This window comes from Gorilla gorilla, chromosome 10, assembly GCF_029281585.2.
Source record: "Gorilla gorilla gorilla isolate KB3781 chromosome 10, NHGRI_mGorGor1-v2.1_pri, whole genome shotgun sequence".
In the NCBI taxonomy this organism is placed as follows: domain Eukaryota; kingdom Metazoa; phylum Chordata; class Mammalia; order Primates; family Hominidae; genus Gorilla; species Gorilla gorilla.
In genome coordinates, this window is record NC_073234.2 from 30,186,563 (window position 1) to 30,205,492 (window position 18,930).

At 37.7% G+C, this 18,930-nt stretch overlaps 3 protein-coding genes across 6 annotated transcripts in view; 2 read left to right on the plus strand and 1 right to left on the minus strand.

The window, feature by feature from the left end:
* Window positions 1-17,548, minus strand: WBP11 (WW domain binding protein 11). 2 transcript variants are annotated; one of them, XM_004052783.5, is made up of 12 exons: window positions 16,882-17,548; window positions 14,849-14,957; window positions 14,288-14,319; window positions 13,181-13,274; window positions 10,353-10,549; window positions 8,505-8,638; window positions 8,072-8,271; window positions 7,268-7,459; window positions 4,696-4,797; window positions 3,987-4,280; window positions 2,479-2,661; window positions 1-1,023 (listed from the first exon to the last, which is right to left on the minus strand). In XM_004052783.5, exons 2-12 carry the CDS (start codon window positions 14,910-14,912, stop codon window positions 590-592), a joined length of 1,926 nt encoding a protein of 641 aa, XP_004052831.3. In that variant the 5' UTR covers window positions 14,913-14,957; window positions 16,882-17,548; the 3' UTR covers window positions 1-589. The 2 variants fall into 2 exon arrangements, with proteins under 2 accessions (XP_004052831.3, XP_055214695.1); XM_055358720.2 differs by lacking the exon at window positions 16,882-17,548 and adding an exon at window positions 15,412-16,256.
* PDE6H (phosphodiesterase 6H) overlaps window positions 16,589-18,930 on the plus strand; it is a 183,953-nt gene continuing 181,611 nt past the window's right edge. Inside the window, exon 1 of one of the 2 annotated variants that reach the window (XM_055358729.2) lies at window positions 16,589-16,845. The gene's annotated coding sequence lies outside the window, so the exon portion shown is untranslated. The remainder of the gene's footprint in view (window positions 16,846-18,930) is intronic. The other variant, XM_055358728.2, reaches the window with a different exon arrangement.
* The window catches only part of C10H12orf60 (chromosome 10 C12orf60 homolog), a 20,695-nt gene continuing 18,473 nt past the window's right edge, over window positions 16,709-18,930 (plus strand). Inside the window, exon 1 of one of the 2 annotated variants that reach the window (XM_019038271.3) lies at window positions 16,709-16,845. The gene's annotated coding sequence lies outside the window, so the exon portion shown is untranslated. The remainder of the gene's footprint in view (window positions 16,846-18,930) is intronic. The other variant, XM_019038270.3, reaches the window with a different exon arrangement.

Genomic DNA, 18,930 nt, shown 5'->3' on the forward strand with positions numbered 1-18,930 from the left:
TCTTGGTGTAGAACATTTATTTATTTTTCCCACAAATCACTGAAAGTTTAGGTCAGTGGGAAATAATTTTAATCAAATAATTGTACATTTTCTTCCCACATATCCTGCCTTGTATTAGGAAATGACATTGTGATCCATTTCATTACAAGTAAAATATTACAAAATATTTACAGGAAAATATTAAAAATAACTCAAACACAAAAGGCAAGATGAAATAAACTGTTTTTTTTCCTCCAGAAATCTCTACTCCAGTGCCCACAGCACACAAGAGTCAAAACAAATAAGCAACTAAGATCCTCCGATCACAAATTTCCAAAGAACTGGAGGAGGGGAAGAAACAGGGTGAAAATGGTGGTATGAAAGGGAATGGATGTTAGCAGCACTGCTTCAATAACTGATCTATTCTGGATGAAATACCCTTTTTTATGTGCAGTAAATTCTGAACAAGGCTAAATTTTAGGATATTCCTTGAACTGAAATTAGAAAATACCCTGACAATGGAAGCAGCTCTTTCATCTAAGTTTAATAAGAGCCTCTTTCTCCATGGGCCACTGTTGTGAACAGAAGCCTGTTCTGGCATCAAAAGCTGTCACAGTAGCCCTTCCATCTCTTTCATGAAAGCCTCATAGACATCATCCTTAGTTTGTACTGAGACAGGAACAGAAGGACCAGATTTGGGTGCTGCTTTGGCAAGAGGCACAGCAGAATCATCCTCTGACTTTCTTTGGGGAGCAGCAGTAGCCCCTTTATTCTCCCGACGTACTCTCAGTGCAGTGGGCACAAATCGAGTAATCTCTGCCTTGGGATTAGTGATCTGTGGCTTGGCACTGATGGTTGCTGTGGCTTTCTTCTCAATGGTGGCTGCACTTGTATCATCCGCCTTGGGTCGCTGAATCAAGTTGGGTGGGGCACTTAAAACCCCAGGGTTTGGCAAGGGAGCTGGTGGGAACAGCCCAGGGGGGGCAGGTCCAAGGGGAGGCACCAAAGGTGGGCGCATCATGCCAGGACGAGGTGGAGGAATACCTAAATGAATAAAATAGGCAAGATGAATACTGTAAGAACTAATAAAATTTAACTACTATTAAGGACATTTAAATATTGGTTGCCAATTTTTAAATAAATGGATCACAACTTACAGAAAATAAGCTGAATTCATATTGGTTGCTATTTGAAACTCAGGAATATTTTATTATAAAACAGTATTTACCTTCAGCCTATATTCCTGTACTTACAGTATTATGTTCTCTTCTTCTCTAAATAACATCCTACTTTAAAATATAAAGGGACATCAACTGGTTTCAAATTACTATCTCAAATCTCACATCCCAAGATTCTATTCCAGCTGCATAGTGCAGATATTAGTAAGGACAAGGTCAGGAGACTGATCCCCATGCATTATATTCCATACCATTTCCCCTGCACAAAAAGGTCAATGGGCAGGAAATAAAATTTTAACCCTGGTCATCAAATGCATACGGAGGCCGAGCACGGTGGCTCACACTTGTAATCCCAGCACTTTGGAAGGCTGAGGCGGGTGGATCATTTGAGGTCAGGAGCTCGAGACCAGCCTGATGACCAACATGATGAAACCCTGTCTCTACTAAAAATACAAAATTAGCTGGGCGTGGTGGTGCACGCCTGTAATCCCAGCTACCTGGGAGGCTGAGGCAGGAGAATTGCTTGAACCCAGGAGGCGGAGGTTGCAGTGAGCTGAGATCGCGCCATTGCACTCCAGCCTGGGCAAGAAGAACGAAACTCCGTCTCAAAGAAAAAAACAATGCACATGGAGTAAGAGAATGCAACTAATCACAATCTGTCATCATTACTGGAAAAGAACTCATGTCCTATGGACAGTTCAGACATACACAATATTCATATACCAAGAACTGCAGATTTCAGTTCTTCAAATACCACTTTTAAATGAAATATCAAGTACCATATTTTATCAAATCTAAGATCCTATTGATTACAAACTCATAATTATTCTGTGTACCACTGAGAGAGAGAGAGGAAAAAAAGCCCCAGCTGGGGCACTTAAAAGCAGATATTCACATGAAACTGGGCCATTTCAGTGTTGTAAACTAGAAATATACCTACCACATAAAACAAGCCCACAAGAAAATCTGCATGTCTAACCTTGACATTAGGTAGAGGTAAGGGAAAAAAACACTCTAATTTTAAACTTTAAGTTGGTACTCATGCAGATGCATGAAACGGCTTCGTAACTACAACTAAAACCAAAAAATTATCAAATAGAGAATTTAATCCCATGTTCTCTGGCTACAAGTTCCTCAAGTGAACCAAGTGCAAATACCCACTGGAAGAACTGTACTTCAAGCCAGGTCAACGGCAACTTAAAAACCACCACTGACTGTAAGATGACCTCAGATTTCAGAATACTGAAATGTGACCATATGTCTTAGAGCAAATTAAATAAACAGCAGGCTAAGTTTTTATTATAGAAATTGAAAGCGTCACCTGGAGGTGCAGGGGGAGGTAGCCTTGGTGGGGGTCCACGAGGAGGGGGACCAGGAGGCAGACCTGGAGGTGGACCTGGGGGAGGGCCAGGGGGTCGGCCTGGTGGTGGTCCCGGAGGTAAAAGTCGGGGTAAGGGCCCTCGGAGTCCTGGCATTCCAGGTGGTCTCAGGAATGGAGGAGCTCCTGAAAAGAGAAAAATGAGAAAGTAATGTCACAGAAATGTACACTAAGTAATAATTATGGCTTAAAAGTAACTCAAATATGGTTTGACTGTAACCTGAAATCAGATTAACTTCAAGAAGTTAATGAAACATACATGGAAACAGAATTCATTCAATAAATATCTGAGTACAGCCGGGCATGGTGGCTCATGCCTGTAATCCCAGCACTTTGGGAGGCTGAAGTGGGTGGATCACAAGGTCAGGAGTGATTCAAGACCATCCTGGCCAAGATGGTGAAACCCCATCTCTACTAAAAATACATAAAAATTAGCCGGGCATGGTGGCGGACACCTGTAATGCCCGCTACTCGGGAGGCTGAGGCAGGAGAATGGTGTGAACCTGGGAGGCGGAGCTTGTAGTGAGCTGAGATTGCGCCATTGCACTCCAGCCTGGGTGACAGAACGAGACTCCGTCTTAAAAAAAAAATATATCTGAGCACCAGAAAAATGGTACTGGATTTGTTGTGGATCTTTTCACTTTATTTCCCAACACTGACAAAAAGCATACTCAATCACAGCTCCGCAATGTTGGAACTATACAAAGGTGATAAGAATTCTTAAATGGTTCCAGTATAAGCTGAAAATGGAATATAAAACACAATGCTTTAAGGACCCCTTGAAACTCATGAATATATAGACAAAGACCACTAAGAATGACATAAAATAGGTAACTTTGCTTTGCACCAATCGGAAAATGATTAGCTCAACTGAAGAAAACTTAGTAGGCTGACAATAGGATCAAGGACTAAAATCACAAATAGCTGAAAAGTTCTCTGTTGCTTCATTTCATAAATAATCTTTTTATACTTTCAAGCTGAACACTTAATAAACAGACTAATCACCTTTGCCTCTAAAAAAAGAACTACAACTAAAAAACTATGGAGATTACACTGACATTCAACATTCCTAACCTAAGAACACAAGACATTATTAACTGTGTCTTACTCCCACCTGCTGCCAATTTACAGCTAGGTCAACCTATCATACTAAAAAGCAATACTAAAGAAAACCTCCATTACATGTTCAAGTTTCTGTCTGCTGTAATAAGAAAAACTGTGAAAACAAGAGTGCTCTGGAGAAAAACAGGTGGCTGTCAGTAGAACTATGAGTTGCAAACAATGGTTTGGGAATGAACAAGCTTTACTTGTCCTTTGAGAATCCTTCACATCTTAAGAGAATCCAATTAGGAGGAAACAAGAAAACATGAACATTAACAACACAAAGTATTTTTTGGAATGACTTCATTCTAACCTCATTTAAACTTCATTCACATTATGTAAGTGTTTACCTGGAGGCGGACCAGGAGGAAGGCCTGTAGGTGGCCCAGGAGGCCGTAATGGTGGAGCAGGTGGTGGTCCAAGAGGTGGTGGTCCTGGCATGGGAGGTGCTTGTATCTGAGAAGGAGGAACAGACTGCGGCGGAGCCTGCTGCTGTGAAGAAGCAGTGGATGTGCCATCAGAATGGGATTCCTCTTTATGCTGCTTTTGTGATTGCTTTTCTGCTTCAGAGTCATCAGAATCATCTTCATCATCGTCCTCTGAAAATTCCTCTACTTCCCGTCCCTCCTCAGGGATTTCTTGACCTGAAAGAAATTTTAAACCCAGTAAATGGAGTTGATTCATTTTCTTACAGTTTGGAGAACAGCAATGACTGAATACACATGGTTAATAAATGTGTTCTCAAAATTAAAAACCAAATAGTCTTCTTCAATAAAATACTTAGATGTGAAAGAACATTCTACTCATCTATGTTAATGCAGCATAGTGGAATGAACTCAGGCTTTAAAACCAGACAGACCAATATTTAAATGCCAGCCCAACCATTTACTTGCTGTGTAACTTTAGGCAGCCTATATAATGGTTCCAAACCTTATTTTTGTAAAACAAGGACTTATTACTTACTTGAAGGTTGCTGAGATACTAAATGGAAAAACGTATGTAAAGTAATTAGTGTGAGGATACACCAAAAGGTGATTCACTATTTTTTCCCTGCCTCACCTGCCATACGAAGCATCATGGCTTGAAGAGGAGTCAGTTCCTTCATGTTCTTCTTTTTCTTCCTTGATTTTCCAGGCATATCTGCAAACCGTACACTCAGACCTAAGGGGACAAAGGAGGGAGTGGAGTAGATTGGCATCAACAAAATTCAGTAAATGTTTACTACGTAACACTATAAAGTACTAGATATGATTGCTACCCACTACTTGGCAGAGGTGAAGGATGAGACAGCTATACTAATGATACGAACACCCAGATAAAAACAATTTTCAAGAAAATATAAATTACTAAAGTTGGCCAAAGAAGTGATAAGCCCAGAATATACAAAAGTTAAATGGTAGTTGAAGATCTACTCCTTAAAGGCTACAAATAATATTAGGAGGAAATTCAGCCAAACATTAAGTTACAGAAATCTGATAAAGAGCATAGGAAAAGATGAAATGTTACCCAACTCATGAAACTAGCCTAACCATGATACCAAAATTCATCTACTGGCCAACATAAAATATAAGCAAGTTACACATGTTTATAGCAGCACAATTTGCTACTGCAAAAATATGAAACTAATTTAAATGTCATCAACCAACCAGTGGTTAAAGAAAATGTGGTATATATCCACCATGGAATACTATTCAGCCATAAAATGGAACAAAATAACGGCCTTTACAGCAACTTGGATGAAGTTGGAGGCAATTAAGTGAAGTAATTCAGGAATGAAAAATCAAATATTGTATGCTCTCACTTATAAGTGGGAGCTAAGATATGAGGATGCAAAAGCCTAAGAATGATACAATGGACTTTGGGGACTCAGTGGGGAAGGGTGGGAGGGGAGTGAGGGAAAGGAGACTACAAACTGGGTACAGTATATACACTACTTGGGTGAGGGATGCATCAAAATCTCAGAAATCACCATTAAAGAACTCATCCATGTAACCAAACACAACCTGTTCTCCAAAAACTATCAAAATTAAAATTTACAAAAAGGAAAAAAAATATAAGCAAGTTGAATCCAAGTGTTCTAAAAGCCAGCAATCTAATTCACTAAAGAACTTAAAAAAAAACAAAAAAAGTTACATCCCAACAGATACCTAAAAAATGTTTATGATTAAAAAAAACCTATTAGCAAGCTAAGAATAAAAAGAACTTAACTGACAAAGGCTATCCATGAGACGCTGGATAGGAGTATTTTTAGTTGGTAAACATTTTAGGAGAATAGTTCCATGTGAACAGAACTTTAGTTTTGTTTACCCTGTATCCTTAGTGCCTAGAAAAAATGCCGTATATAGTAAAAACTCAATAAATATTAGCTGAGTGAATATCAACTCAGAGTTGGGACGGCCATTTTCAGAACATGTGTGTTGATGAGAATATATAAGAAAAATCTGGCTGGGTTGGTGGCTCATGCCTGTATTCCCAGCACTTTGGGAGGCCGAGGGGGGCAGATCACCTGTGGTCAGGAGTTCGAAACCAGCCTGGCCAACACGGTGAAACCCTGTCTCTACTAAAAATACAAAAATTAGCTGGGTGTGGTGGCGGGTGCCTGTAATCCCAGCTACTTGGGAGACTGAGGCAGAAGAATCGTTTGAACCTAGGAGATGGAGGTTGCAGTGAGCTGAGATTGTGCCATTGCACTCCAACCTGGGCGACAAGAGTGAGATTGTCTCAAAAAAAAAAAAAAAAGGAAAAAAAGAAAAAAAATCTGTCGGCAGAATAAAAGGAAAAGAAGGCAAGAGACCACACAGACCCAGAAAAAAATGGAGCTGCCATGGCTCTAATGGCTTTCTACTTTCCAGTACTAGTTCCTACCTAATAGTCCTCTATAATAATCTTTCATTACCAGCTCTATCATTTTTAACCAGCTTTTTTGTTTTTGCAACCATGATTCTTAAGACACAGGAGAAAAATTTGTCATTATCAATATTAATATTACATAGTATTATATAAATATTCTGTTGTAGGCCACATAAACAATCCCAAAAGAAGCTCCAAAATTGCTGAGGTTTGACAGAATTGGTGTGCATTTTCCACTGTCAGTACCTATTATGATGCTTAAAATTTTCTTGACAAATGTCCTATTTGAATTTTTTAATAATCAAATAAACACACACATTATAGATATAATATGTTTCATGATTCCACTCATGAGTGTACCTGGGTTATAATTATGATCCTGGTTCATGTAAGATACTGTAAAAGGGCTTCAAAGGTAGGTATTTAAACAGATTTATAAAATACAACATCAATGTTTTTCTTAATATGGCTACTCTCCTTTCTTTCCTGTAACATACCCATAATAATATGTTTATGCTGTTGAATAGTTATACCTTTTACCCCAAAGTGAACTTTATTACATAGACATTTTTATTACATAGTTTAATGTTTTTCCTCATAAACATCCACTGAGTACTTACTGTGTCAAAAACTTTCAAAATTTTAATATATAAGATGAACACAGCTATGATCCCAACTTCCAAAGATTTCAGAGTACTCTCACAGATTCATTAATAAATTAGGACCTTCAGCTTGTTTTCTCTTTATTGATCAATACCATGAATCCTTCATCTGCACATACCTGACTTCTTTTCTTCGTTGTTGTCTCTCTCACCATCATCACGGTGCACAAATTCATCCCCGTCACTTTCTCCATCTGATTTGTCGGTGTCACTGTCATCAGTACTGTCATCATGCTTATCTTGATCCATGTCCTCAGGATAGCCATCATCTTCACTGGTGCTAGAAACATCATCATCATGACCTCGCTGGGCTGAAAAGTGGGAAGGGAACATGGAGAAGTAGTATGATTGGACCCTCCACTACATGGTACCCAGAAATACAGAAAATTATGCTATTCAACGCAGACTGTAACAACTTAATTCTTACCAAAAAAAAAAAAAAAATCTTGTATATATAGCTATTCATACAGTGTAACAAAATTTTCCTTTGCCAATAATTTTAAACACTTCTTTTTGGTAATTTAAGATTTTTTTAAAAAGAGGTTCTAATTTGAAAACCCATTTCCTCCTTTAGCAACAATCATGTTTGTATACACATACACAGTCAGTGAATGTATACAATGACGCTCTAGTCTGATGACAATAAAGCTAAAAGGGAACCAGATATACAAGTCTTAAAGGATTAGCAGCAAGAGTGACATCTCCAGGAAAAGCCTAATTTAAAACACGATAAACATTTCTATACTTATGTATGATGCTTTTACTTGAGAAGATCCTATGATTTATCCAACTGTATGTATATTAGTTATGTACATGATATCCTCTCATTTACTTTCTAAGTTCTGAGGGTGGTGAACAATATGTTAAACAGGGCCAACATAAAAAATGATAGTTACAAAAGCAAAAGAACAGTCACTTCTCACCAAGTTCAGGACTATATAACATGTCTTCATCTCGCCTACGAGGGGGAAGATCTAGGGCAAAACCCACTTTACGGCCATACATCTGCACGACTTGAGGAGGAGGTGGACCAGGGGGAGGGCCAGGAGGTTTTCTGCCAGGGGGCAAACGTGGAACACCATGTCCAAGAAGAGGAAGGATAGAAACTGCCCGAGTTGGAGGTCTGTTAAAACAAAAACAAAAACAAAAAAAACCCCACAGTAATCACTTAACAGTAATGAGATATTTATTTTCTCTTCTAAACAATTTTCAAGGGATTTCTTATTTTACATTTAATCAAATGTCACACTGTTTACATCCATATTGTCTTTTATTTCCCTCTGCATTAATTTTGGCACTGAACAGTCAACTTGTGCCTTTACTAAATGCTCTCTGATTGTGACACTGCTTCCTTACCCATAGGCTGAGGTTTTCTTTAGGATAGAGGGTGGCTGGGCACCAGGAAGTGGAATGTCCTGGATCAAAATGTTGGAAGGAGCATGTGGCATATCTGGCAAAGGAATACTCTCCACTTCCACATGCTGAGCATTCTGAAACAGAGAGAACCATTCAATAGTATGATAAAAAAGTCATCTACTAACTAAACACTAAAAATGACAAGTCAGCTGTTTCGTAACTTGGACATGCTTTCCAACTAACATAAATATCATCAAAAACCCCCACAAAAATAACCTTACGTCAATACTTCCACATTGTCAAAGAACTGAAAGAAATCTTTACTTCTAAAAACGTCAGAACCCAACTGTTTTTTTTCTCCTCTTATCAGGTAATTCTTTTTGGATGATTCGAAACAGCTGTTGTCTAGAGAAAGCCAGCTGTTACAAGTACCTAGAACCAGAGCTACCCTATTTAATATGCAGGGTGATAGAGAAATACATGTCAGGCTGGGCGTGGTGGCTCACACCTGTAATCCGAGCATTTTGGGAGGCTGAGGCAGGTCGATCACAAGGTCAGGAGTTTGAGACCAGCCTGGCCAATATGGTGAAACTCCATCTCTAATAAAACTACAAAAATTAGCCAGTCGTGGTGGCGTGTGCCTGTAGTCCCAGCTACTCAGGAGGCTGAGGGAGGAGAATTACTTGAACCTGGGAGGCAGAGGTTGCAGTGAGCCAAGATGGTGCCACTGCACTCCAGCTTGGGCAACAGAGTGAGACTCGGTCTCAAAAACAAAAAATAAACAAAAAAAAAGAAAAATAATATATGTCAACTAACAAATAGTATATATCCAGTGGTGGAGGTTGGGCTCATTAGCTTGCCTATGTTGAATTTCTGTTGTGTATTAGCTTAGCTTGACTAAGCAAGGTAACCTGTGCCTTCATCTGTAAAATGGGAGACATATTACCTCCTTTACAGAAATTATAGCATTTGATTTTTTCCCATCTTTATTTTGAGGTAAAATTTACGAAATGTACAAATTCAGTAAGTTTTGACAAATGCATATACCTCATACTCCTTCCCAATCCATCTCTAATATCATCCCCCAAGGCAACCATGGCTACATTTTTTTTTCCTGCACAGATTATCTGTGACTATTCTAGAATTTCATAAAAATGAAATCATAACAATGAGATAAACTTAGCATGTTTTTGAGATTTACTCACAATTTTTCTTTTTTTATTCCATGCTGTTTGGAGTATTAGATTATTCCTTTTATTGCTGAATAGTATTCTATTGTATAAATATGCTACAGTTTAATTATCCATTATCCTATTAGTGAACACTTAGGCTGATCCAAGTTTTTGAATTAATTTCTTCTGTTTAAATAAAGAGGATTAGATTTGCAGGTTCACACAGTAGGTATATGTTTAGTTTTAGAAGAAACTGCTATAAGGAAGAGGTTCAACATGGCTAATTCTCCCATTAACTTTTTAAATCTAAGTATAGGCTGAGCATCCCTAATCTGAAAATCTAAAATGCTCCAAAATCCTAAACTTTTTGACTCCCATATGATGCCATGGTGGAAAAATCCACACCTGACCTAATGTGATGGGTCGTAGTTTTGTTTCATGCACAAAATTTATAAAATTATCTTCAGGCTATGTGTATATGAAACATAAATTTCATGCTTAGACTAGGGTCCCATCCCCAAAATATATGCAAATATACACAAAAACAAAACAAAACATAAAAAAAAACCCAACAACCCTAAATCCAAAACACTTCTGGTCCCAAGCACTTTGCATAAGGGATACTCAATCTGTATAATATTTTAGTTTATCTCTCAAAAAAAAAAACCTTGATTACCTTGACAGCATCAAAATATTGGCTAAGTTGAGCCCTCTTCTGTTCATATTCTACTTCTAGCTTTCTCAATTCTTTGTAAATATCTGGATTCTCTTTTTCATAGAGTCGTAGAATACGTTCAAAGGTTTCACGCAGCTTTTTACGCTTGTCTTTCAGTACTTTCTCATTTAATTGTGGCTGTTGCACTGGGTTAAACTCTAAGACAAAAAGTAGATTATGGAATTAAATATAAGAGGCCACTTCAATTAGGTATCAATAGGTTACATGATAAAAACCTCCATATATGCTAAAAAATTTTTAAGAGATGTAGACACCAGACATACTCTTTTCAATTTTATTCGAAGAACTACAATATTTATTAAAATCCCCACCCTTTTTAGATGGCCACTAATTTTACCTTTCTCAGAAATGCCACCTAATTGACTTTCATCTTCATTGTAATAAAAATCAATTTTCACTGCTCTGTGCTGAAAACCTGGTGAAGATTCTGTCAGATTTGTGTTTACCTACTACATTAGTCCTGTCAAATTTTGAGATCTTAAGCATTTTACTTGAATTCTCTGATTTTTTGCTTCCTCATCTAAAAAATGGAGACGTTAATCACTTTGTAATAAAGCTATGATGATACAATGGGATTACAAATAAAATATCCAGTGGTGTTTGACTCACCACTTAACTATAATCTTTATAACAGATCCGTATTCCTGGCCTAGCTACTATACAATCCTTTCTCTCCCTAACTAATCATGTGTCAATATGGGGCTTAACTGCAGGTCCTCTATCCCAAGAATAAGACCTCCAGGCCTGCCTGGTCAATCATATCCCCCCATCTTCCTTTTTAGTGAATGACTCAGAGATCAATTAGCACATGATCCAAACTGGGACCAGAACATTCCCTGAGATTTTAAATGTAGATGTGAGAGAGATAAGCTCTCAGATTTTCTTTCTGGATGTGTTATGAAGAGAGAAAACAAACCTAGAGCTGCCTGTAGCCTTGTCTCTCAATCATCACTAATTACACACATATATTCCACCTTCTATCCCAAGGAGTTCATTAGTAGTAAGCTGAATGAGACTAACAGACATCAGACTAGACAGATGGACAGTACTGATGATGAGACTGGATTTTGAGGCTAGTTTCTCTCAGGGATTTCTCATCTTTTTTTTATGTTAAGACTTCTTAATTAAGAGAGCCAATGCATGCTTTTTTCTGCCTTAACTAGTCTGTATTGAGTTTCATAAATTGTAACTAGACCCCTGATGAATAGTATTCTCTTCACCCCTTTCCTTTTTCTTAAAAGAATAACAAGTTTATCTTCTTCCTTAAATCCTATTAACTATTATTAATCTTGGCAATTTATTCAAATCCAGAGGGTGTATTCTTACACCATACTAATCCTAGTGTGATTAGTAAAAGCGCTGAATGCCTGAGTTTTAATCTCAGCTTTGCCACTACATAGCAGTGTGACCTTGGGGAAAGCTATGTAATCTCTCCGTGCCAGAGTTTTCTTACCTGTATAATAGGGACAGTGCACCTACCCTAAAAAATTGTGAGGATTAGAAAACTGGTGGAAAAAAACTGGTGCGTAGGTGTATAGCAAGACAACTACTCAAAAAACCTCAGTTATTACTATTATCTCCTTTTAAAACAACACACAACATTTGGGGTCATTTAAAGAAGGATTCCCTGATTCCCCAAGGAAAGTAATTATCCCTGCTGATATTTAGACCAGAGGCAGGAAGTGGAATCAGTTACAACTGAACTGGGAAATATCTGGGATCCTGAAGCCTGACCCAGAACTCTTAGCCAGGCTAGCTGCACAGATTCTCCCACATTATTTCAGAAACCTTGTAATAGCCTAATGCCATGACTGAATTTTTTTTTTGTACCCTATTTAATGTATCATTGAGGAGTTTCATTCCATCTCTTTTACTTACTACTCTGTTTTTGGGCAAAACATGGAACTTGTAACGATCACTTTAAAATGCTATTTTACAAAAGTGGCAAAGGGTAGAAGACAAAGTGGCAGAAACTTGACAGGTGAAAAGCACATGGAAGTTAACTAGACTATTTTATTTTCTTGCATGTTTGAAAATTTCTATTAAAAAAACAAAATATTCTACATGTTCTAATATTAAACAGAATGGATATTTGTGGGTTAGGATAAAATTTCCAGTGGCAACATCAATGATTTTCAAACTTAGATGCAAAAAAAGATAACATGCAGCTATTTCATGTGATTCCAGTTATAACAAAGCAGCGATACTTAAAATGCATATGAAGAGTGAATAAAATTATTCTATAAAATGTGAAAAAGGCAGAGAATCCTGGTATAGTATTTTATTATTTGGTTCTTAGGTATTTGATGATTTTTTTCTATATCCTTACTAAATGGATAAGTATCTTTTTGGATCTTCTGATTGGAAAAATTGGAAATTGCCTTATATTCACAGGGGCCTAATACTTAGATTTACATGGTAGTTGCCAACATTAAATAAAAGACGACAAACAAAAAACCCAAGGTTATTTCATAAATCAGATTAAGTCTTCTCCCGAAAAGCAAGCTGGCCAAACTGTGCTTCTGTTACCTCACAATAACAATTAACCGAAAGCCAAATAATCGCTTCCCTCTTATTCTGGTATCTGGGGTCTCCAGTTTGCAACAGCCCTCTAGCACTCCATTTTGTCTCCCTGAAACTAACATTAAATCCAAGCATCAAATGCCATCATGCTGTTCTGTTTTACTTACGCCTATGCTGCTTCACTCGTTACCTGCCTGCCTCTGTACGTGTCAGACTGTTATAGCTGCCTGTTTGTAAATTCTTACCCATTTCATCCAATTTCTCCATGTCTCGGATTATCTGTTTTGGATCCTTCATCTTTAAAACTGCAGCTCGAACCATCATGCGCTGTTTTTTGTTCTTAGAAAAATAAAAGGGCAGATGTCAAGAAGTCAGGCACTCAGGAGTTTTACTTCAACTTGCTTTAAGAATCTAAACAGAATAACTCCTTGGCTTCTGATCACTTGTTTCAACCACCAGAAACAGCTATGTAATTTTTTGCCTTAAAAATGTTTACACTTGTCAAAAAGATAAAGAAATGCTATTTTTAAGATGTGCTTTCTTAGTAAAGTATTTCTTTGAACTCTGAGATCTTTAGCAGTTACTTAAACACACACACACTTTAAATTTCTTTTTTTTAACCCGTTATGTTCTTGAAGACCTTGGGTGATTGTTCCTGCCCCTTGTTGTAAAACCTCTGCTAGTTGAAGTCCAAAGCAAAGGTTGAAGCTAAATTCTAAAATTATATAAAGAATATTTAAAAATTTTGCAGGAGTTAATGCTAAACATGAAAACACTATCGAACATTATTTAAAATCTGTGTTGCTTGTATTATACTATAATACTATAAAGCACAATACTATAAGGCAAATCCTTTCTTATTCTTTTGAAGTACTTTGCCACAAATTCAACAGCTAAGAGGAGAATGCTAATTGGGAAAATGGATATATAAATCTAATATATCTATAAATATTATAAACCTACACATATATATTTAAGCTAATGTAATATATGTAATAGCTAATCAGGAAAATGGATAAAGCTATCTAGCATCATGTTTATTTCCATCCTTATCAGTAGACTTTAAAAGTTATGTTTTAATGAGTAACAAAAAAGAATTATTTTCAAAAGTATTTTTTAACTCACTGGGAAAAGTAATCAGACAATGGCATTATAACCTGTAGTGAGCTTCTCTGCAAAGTTACTTCAGTTCCTAAATAAAGTTTGGCTTAGTATATCTTACAGTTTTTATAAAAAGCATAAAGTACCTTTTCTAGAAAATATTAGAAATGTTATTCTGAAACCCACTAATCCCAAATCACAAGATATGCCAAACAATACTTAAATTTTATAAGATGCCTCTAAAATCATACCTTCTTTAATTCTCTCTTCCGGGCTTCCTTTCCTTTAAAAGGAGAGAGGGAGATATAATAAAATCTTTGAATCTTGAACATTAGCATTTCCTCCAATTTAATACAGGTAATTATTGTGGAAAGTTACAGTATGCACTGTAAAAGAGCAGCATCTTTGGCTTCTATCCACTACATGCCAAGAGCATCCCTCTAATTATGACAACCAAAAATGTCAAGACATTTTTGTTTAATGTTTCATAAAAAACAACTACGAATCTGAAGGAAAAACATAACATAAAATGTGAAACAAGGGCTCGCAAAACTAATTTGCTCAAAATTTCCAATATAAAAAGAATTTCAGCCAATTCTACTTTGCAAGTCAATCAAATTTGAAAAATAAAATACGGGTACTAATTTCTTTGCATATTTAAAGTCTTAATGTACCCATACAAACACTGAATATACAATTTATTCCTCCTATCACTGCTGGTCTTGTAATTAAGCCACAGAGAAAGAAATTCCCTAATATTTGCAATTTTTAACGCTCTCCTACTTCATCATTCCACACTAATGGACACTTACGGGCTTGGTCTGTGGGGTTCATAAATTTTCCACTCTTGGTGGATGATGTAGATCTCCGTCCCATGTTGACAATTTGTATGGTTTACTTGTTCATTAAAAAAAGAAAAACCTGTGAAGGTGAAGACAAAGAAATAGCTTATATCTCCTAAATTTATTTCTTCCTTTTTCTAGTCCCTACCAATCTCTGAAAAAAAATTCCTTTAATTAGAAATTCTGTGAGACTGTTCTTTCCTTAGTTTTGACTTTAATGTCCAAGAAAGATGGCATCACCTTTCTTGACCATGAAAATTTAGATCTCTATCATTCTTCAGAAATGTGATGAGTGTGAAGACCACTTTGAATATCCTCAAGTCATCAGTTTAGCTTTTTTCTTATAGATCACAGCACTGACTTTGTCAACTGATAAAAACAACTAGAAAATGCTTTAACGATATGGCACAAACCATGAACATCAGAATTCATTAGTCCTTCTTCTATAACCTCCCTTTATTAACATGTAATTGTAAAAGAAGAATAAGAAGGGAATGGGGGTAATGGATCTAGGCTCAAAACAAATACCTCACCTTTGCCTCTCTCCATGGTTTTTCTTGGCATGTATGCTGGTACATTCTCAATACTTCTAAGACACTAAAAACTCATTAATTTAAGCATATTTAATTCAGATTCAGTTCTAGTTCAGATATCATGCTTGACTCTCAAGAGTTCAAAACACAACTAAAAATGCAGATATTTGAAATTAGTGCTATACTGAGAGCTCCCCAAAACTTAAATATTAAGACACATATTTTTCTTACTAAGACCTGACTCCCAATATATATTTCTTAAGGTAACTAAAGGGAATACTTATTTTTGTTTGAGGAAAAAATATTTTGTAAGCTCAAACTTTTATTAACACAGTACCCTATTACATGACTTCTTCCTCTTATTCCAAAATAATGGGGCTTAATTTTTTGAAGCGCAGTCTTTCCAGTAATAAAGGCGGACAAATTTGCTTCCTTTTGCAAGTAGACACTTTTTAAAGGTAGGAAAGGGAAGATTTTGTCAGACCAGTTTATTACAGTTAATGTCTCTTTCACCAAGTGTCCAACTGCCCCAAAAGCCAGATGTTTCAGAAAGCCAGATGTTTCACAGCTGTTCTGGTGGCAATTATTTCAAGACAGCGGTATCAAAGGCTCTGATTTTTAGCTTCCTCATCTAAAAAATGGGGACATCAATTACTTTATAACAAAGCTCTGATGATACAATGAGATTACAAATAAAATATCGTGTGATGTTTGACTCACTACTTAACTAAAATCTTTATAATGGATCCATATTCCTGGCCTAGCTACCATACACCCTGTCAAGTGGTTTCCTTCTAAGAAAAACTGGGGATGGGGGGGTCGGGGGGGTGGGAGAGCAGCAGGGAGTAGGAGGTAGGGAAGGAGGAAAACAAGCAAAATCAGTACAAATACAAGCTCTCCCATCTTTGATTGCCTGCGTTTTTTGTGCTTTCCTTTCTCAAGTTTCCTCAGGCTCATGTTCTGAATCTCCTCCCCCACAAATGAAACACAACGGATACGAATTACAGAGAATTTTACGGAAGACATTGGAGCTTAAGTCTGCAGATTAGTTTTTTGTCTACAAGTGGAGGCGACTGGAAAATCAAGCCAAATAAGCGTTGGGTAACTCTAAACAGCCAAAGAAGCTTCAATGGGATAGGGTCCAGGTTCACCAAAGGAGGCAACACCAGCAACTGACGAAACCATAGCGACGGTTGACCGACCATGACTCGAGGAACAAAACGTCAAACCTAAGGCTACCAATCAACGTGCATAAGAAGCGGCCCCAACCGACCCGGGCGATGCCAACCGCGCAACCACTGGTCGCCGCGCCACCCCAGGCCCAGGAATAGCCCAGTCCGCAACCGGGAGACCTCAACCAGGGAGAGGAGGAGCGGGGCAAAGGGACTGGGTGTCCCCCAAGCCGCTGCGCGGGACGTGGAAGGGACGAAAGAGGTGAGGAAGAGTAGTAAATCAATTCAATACACTCACACTTCTGCTGTGCTCCCAGGACTACGAGAAGCGGGTAGGGGGCGATTTCCGGCCTCTCTCACTTCGTAAGGGCCTTCAACTGGGTCTCTCGGTCAACCCCTCAGCTACCGCCATCTTGAAACCTCGCGCCCCTCCGCACTCCTCACGTCATTTCCCATTCCTCTGTCCCGCCTTCTCTTAGCGCCGCTTGGCCCTGGAACCATAGAGAATACCCAAGAATTCCAGGACCAGAGTCTCTTCCGGTTCCATACAATACGCAATTGGTTGGTTGTCGGCTAAGAGCCCGCCTCATTGCGCTCATCTAGCACAATAGGAATTAAAAGAAGATAGCTGCTAACTGAGTGGCTGACGGTCCTGCCTCTCGAGTTGGAGGCATCTTGACTTAGTTGCTGGGAGCGTGGTACGTTGAGCCGTCCGAGAACGGTACATTCTGCAGATAAAGAAGCGTTCTGCGTTTTCTGTCTTTTGGAATTACCTTAGTTTTTGCATTTTTCTGTTTCTTATGACCCAAGCAGGTGCGATCCTTTAGGGGTGTCTCCGTGTGTAAACGAATACCCAGATAACATTTGCCACTGAGTTTAATCCGCTTTGTAAGCATCAGGTTATCCCATGTGAGCGCCTGGTACGTGTGGAAATTTAATAGACACGCAGAACAGAACGTTTGTAGACCACCTGAACAAATAAATTAGCACCCGTATTAGAGTCGCAGATTGCTTATATGGGCGGTGATTTATTATTTGTTAGTAGTGTTTTGAAGAAGAAATACGGGGATACATATGCAGTCGGTTTTAAGTTACATGAGTGGCAAGGTTGATATATATTGGCTCTATTCCCGACTGGTCTTTTCACCAGCCCAAAGTCCTCTATGATGTCACTCTATGTACGGGATTCTTCACTTAACTCTAGCCTTCGCCCTTTCCCTACCTTCTATCCCCTCTTTCCGTGAGTCAGCCCCCACTTATTTCCCTTAAAGGTAAGTTTAAACATTTAAAAAACTATCTTAGAGGATACACTTGGTTATTTCTAATCTTAACCTGACTATCCCATGTAGGAAGGCTATTCTTACCACCAGTTATAAATATTTCAAAATATTGATGGAGATACATACTAGTTTTTAGCAGAATCTTTAAACTGCCCTTGAAGGTATAAGATCGGTCCTATACCTAAACTTACCTTTGTGTTAGGAAATTCTTGATTTGATTTTAGACTGAATTTGAGTGTCAGAAAGCAATGACGAGATACTGTAGGTTAAAGCTGATAAACCAGGTAGTACATAAAAAAGAAAATAATCTTGAACTGCGAAGGTGAGCTAAGTTGTAATGTTTTGCAACTAGTTTTTTTTTCTTTCCTAACACATTAGTGGTCATAGTTTTGCAACTCGTTTTGAAAAACAATGCAAGAAGAGAAAGAGAAAACGGTGTATGTTGGAAATATTAAAGTCTTTCATGTAGCTAAAATTTTATATGTAGCTACTATTTTTAAGATATGCTGAGCAGTTTTTATTTCAATACATTTCTTGTACTTGGATGGGAGAATCAACTATAACAAACACAGTCTGGCATCAACAGCATATTAATAATTTTGTCAGTATAGACTAAAAGAGTCCTCATGGGAATTATTGGTTGGCAAAGGATTTAGAAAACAAACACATCTGCAGAGATTCAGCGGAACCATTAATAGGCCTCCATAGCCTTTGGCGTTTTCTAAAATCAGGTAATTAGTGAAATGGCCCACCTAATGCGTCATGTAGCAGAGGCAGCTGCCTCCTTTTTGCTAGTGTTGAAAATGAAATTATATTCTTTTTCCTGAAAACTTATAATAAATTATGACTTTCTTTTAAATGACAAATGCTTTGAGTAGTGACCTTCTATTCTGCATCCTAAATGCATTTTATTCATGTGTAGCTGTGTTTTGCTTTCTTGTCTTCTAAATGTTTCAGTGTTTGAACATTCACTTGAGCGATATTTAATTATCACAGTTGGTCAGGGTTGATTGCAGTGACTGAAACAGGACCTTGATGTTTTTAGTTTTGATTTTTACCATTTTCAA

Coding starts and splice junctions, on each gene's coding strand:
- WBP11 (XM_004052783.5), bottom strand. CDS start 14,912: ATGGGACGGAGATCTACATCATCCACCAAGAGTGGAAAATTTATGAAC. Junction 4,798..7,267: donor CAACGAAGAAAAGAAGTCAG/GTATGTGCAGAT, acceptor TTGTCCCCTTAG/GTCTGAGTGTACGGTTTGCA. Junction 1,024..2,478: donor ACCTCCCCCTGCACCTCCAG/GTGACGCTTTCA, acceptor TTATTCATTTAG/GTATTCCTCCACCTCGTCCT.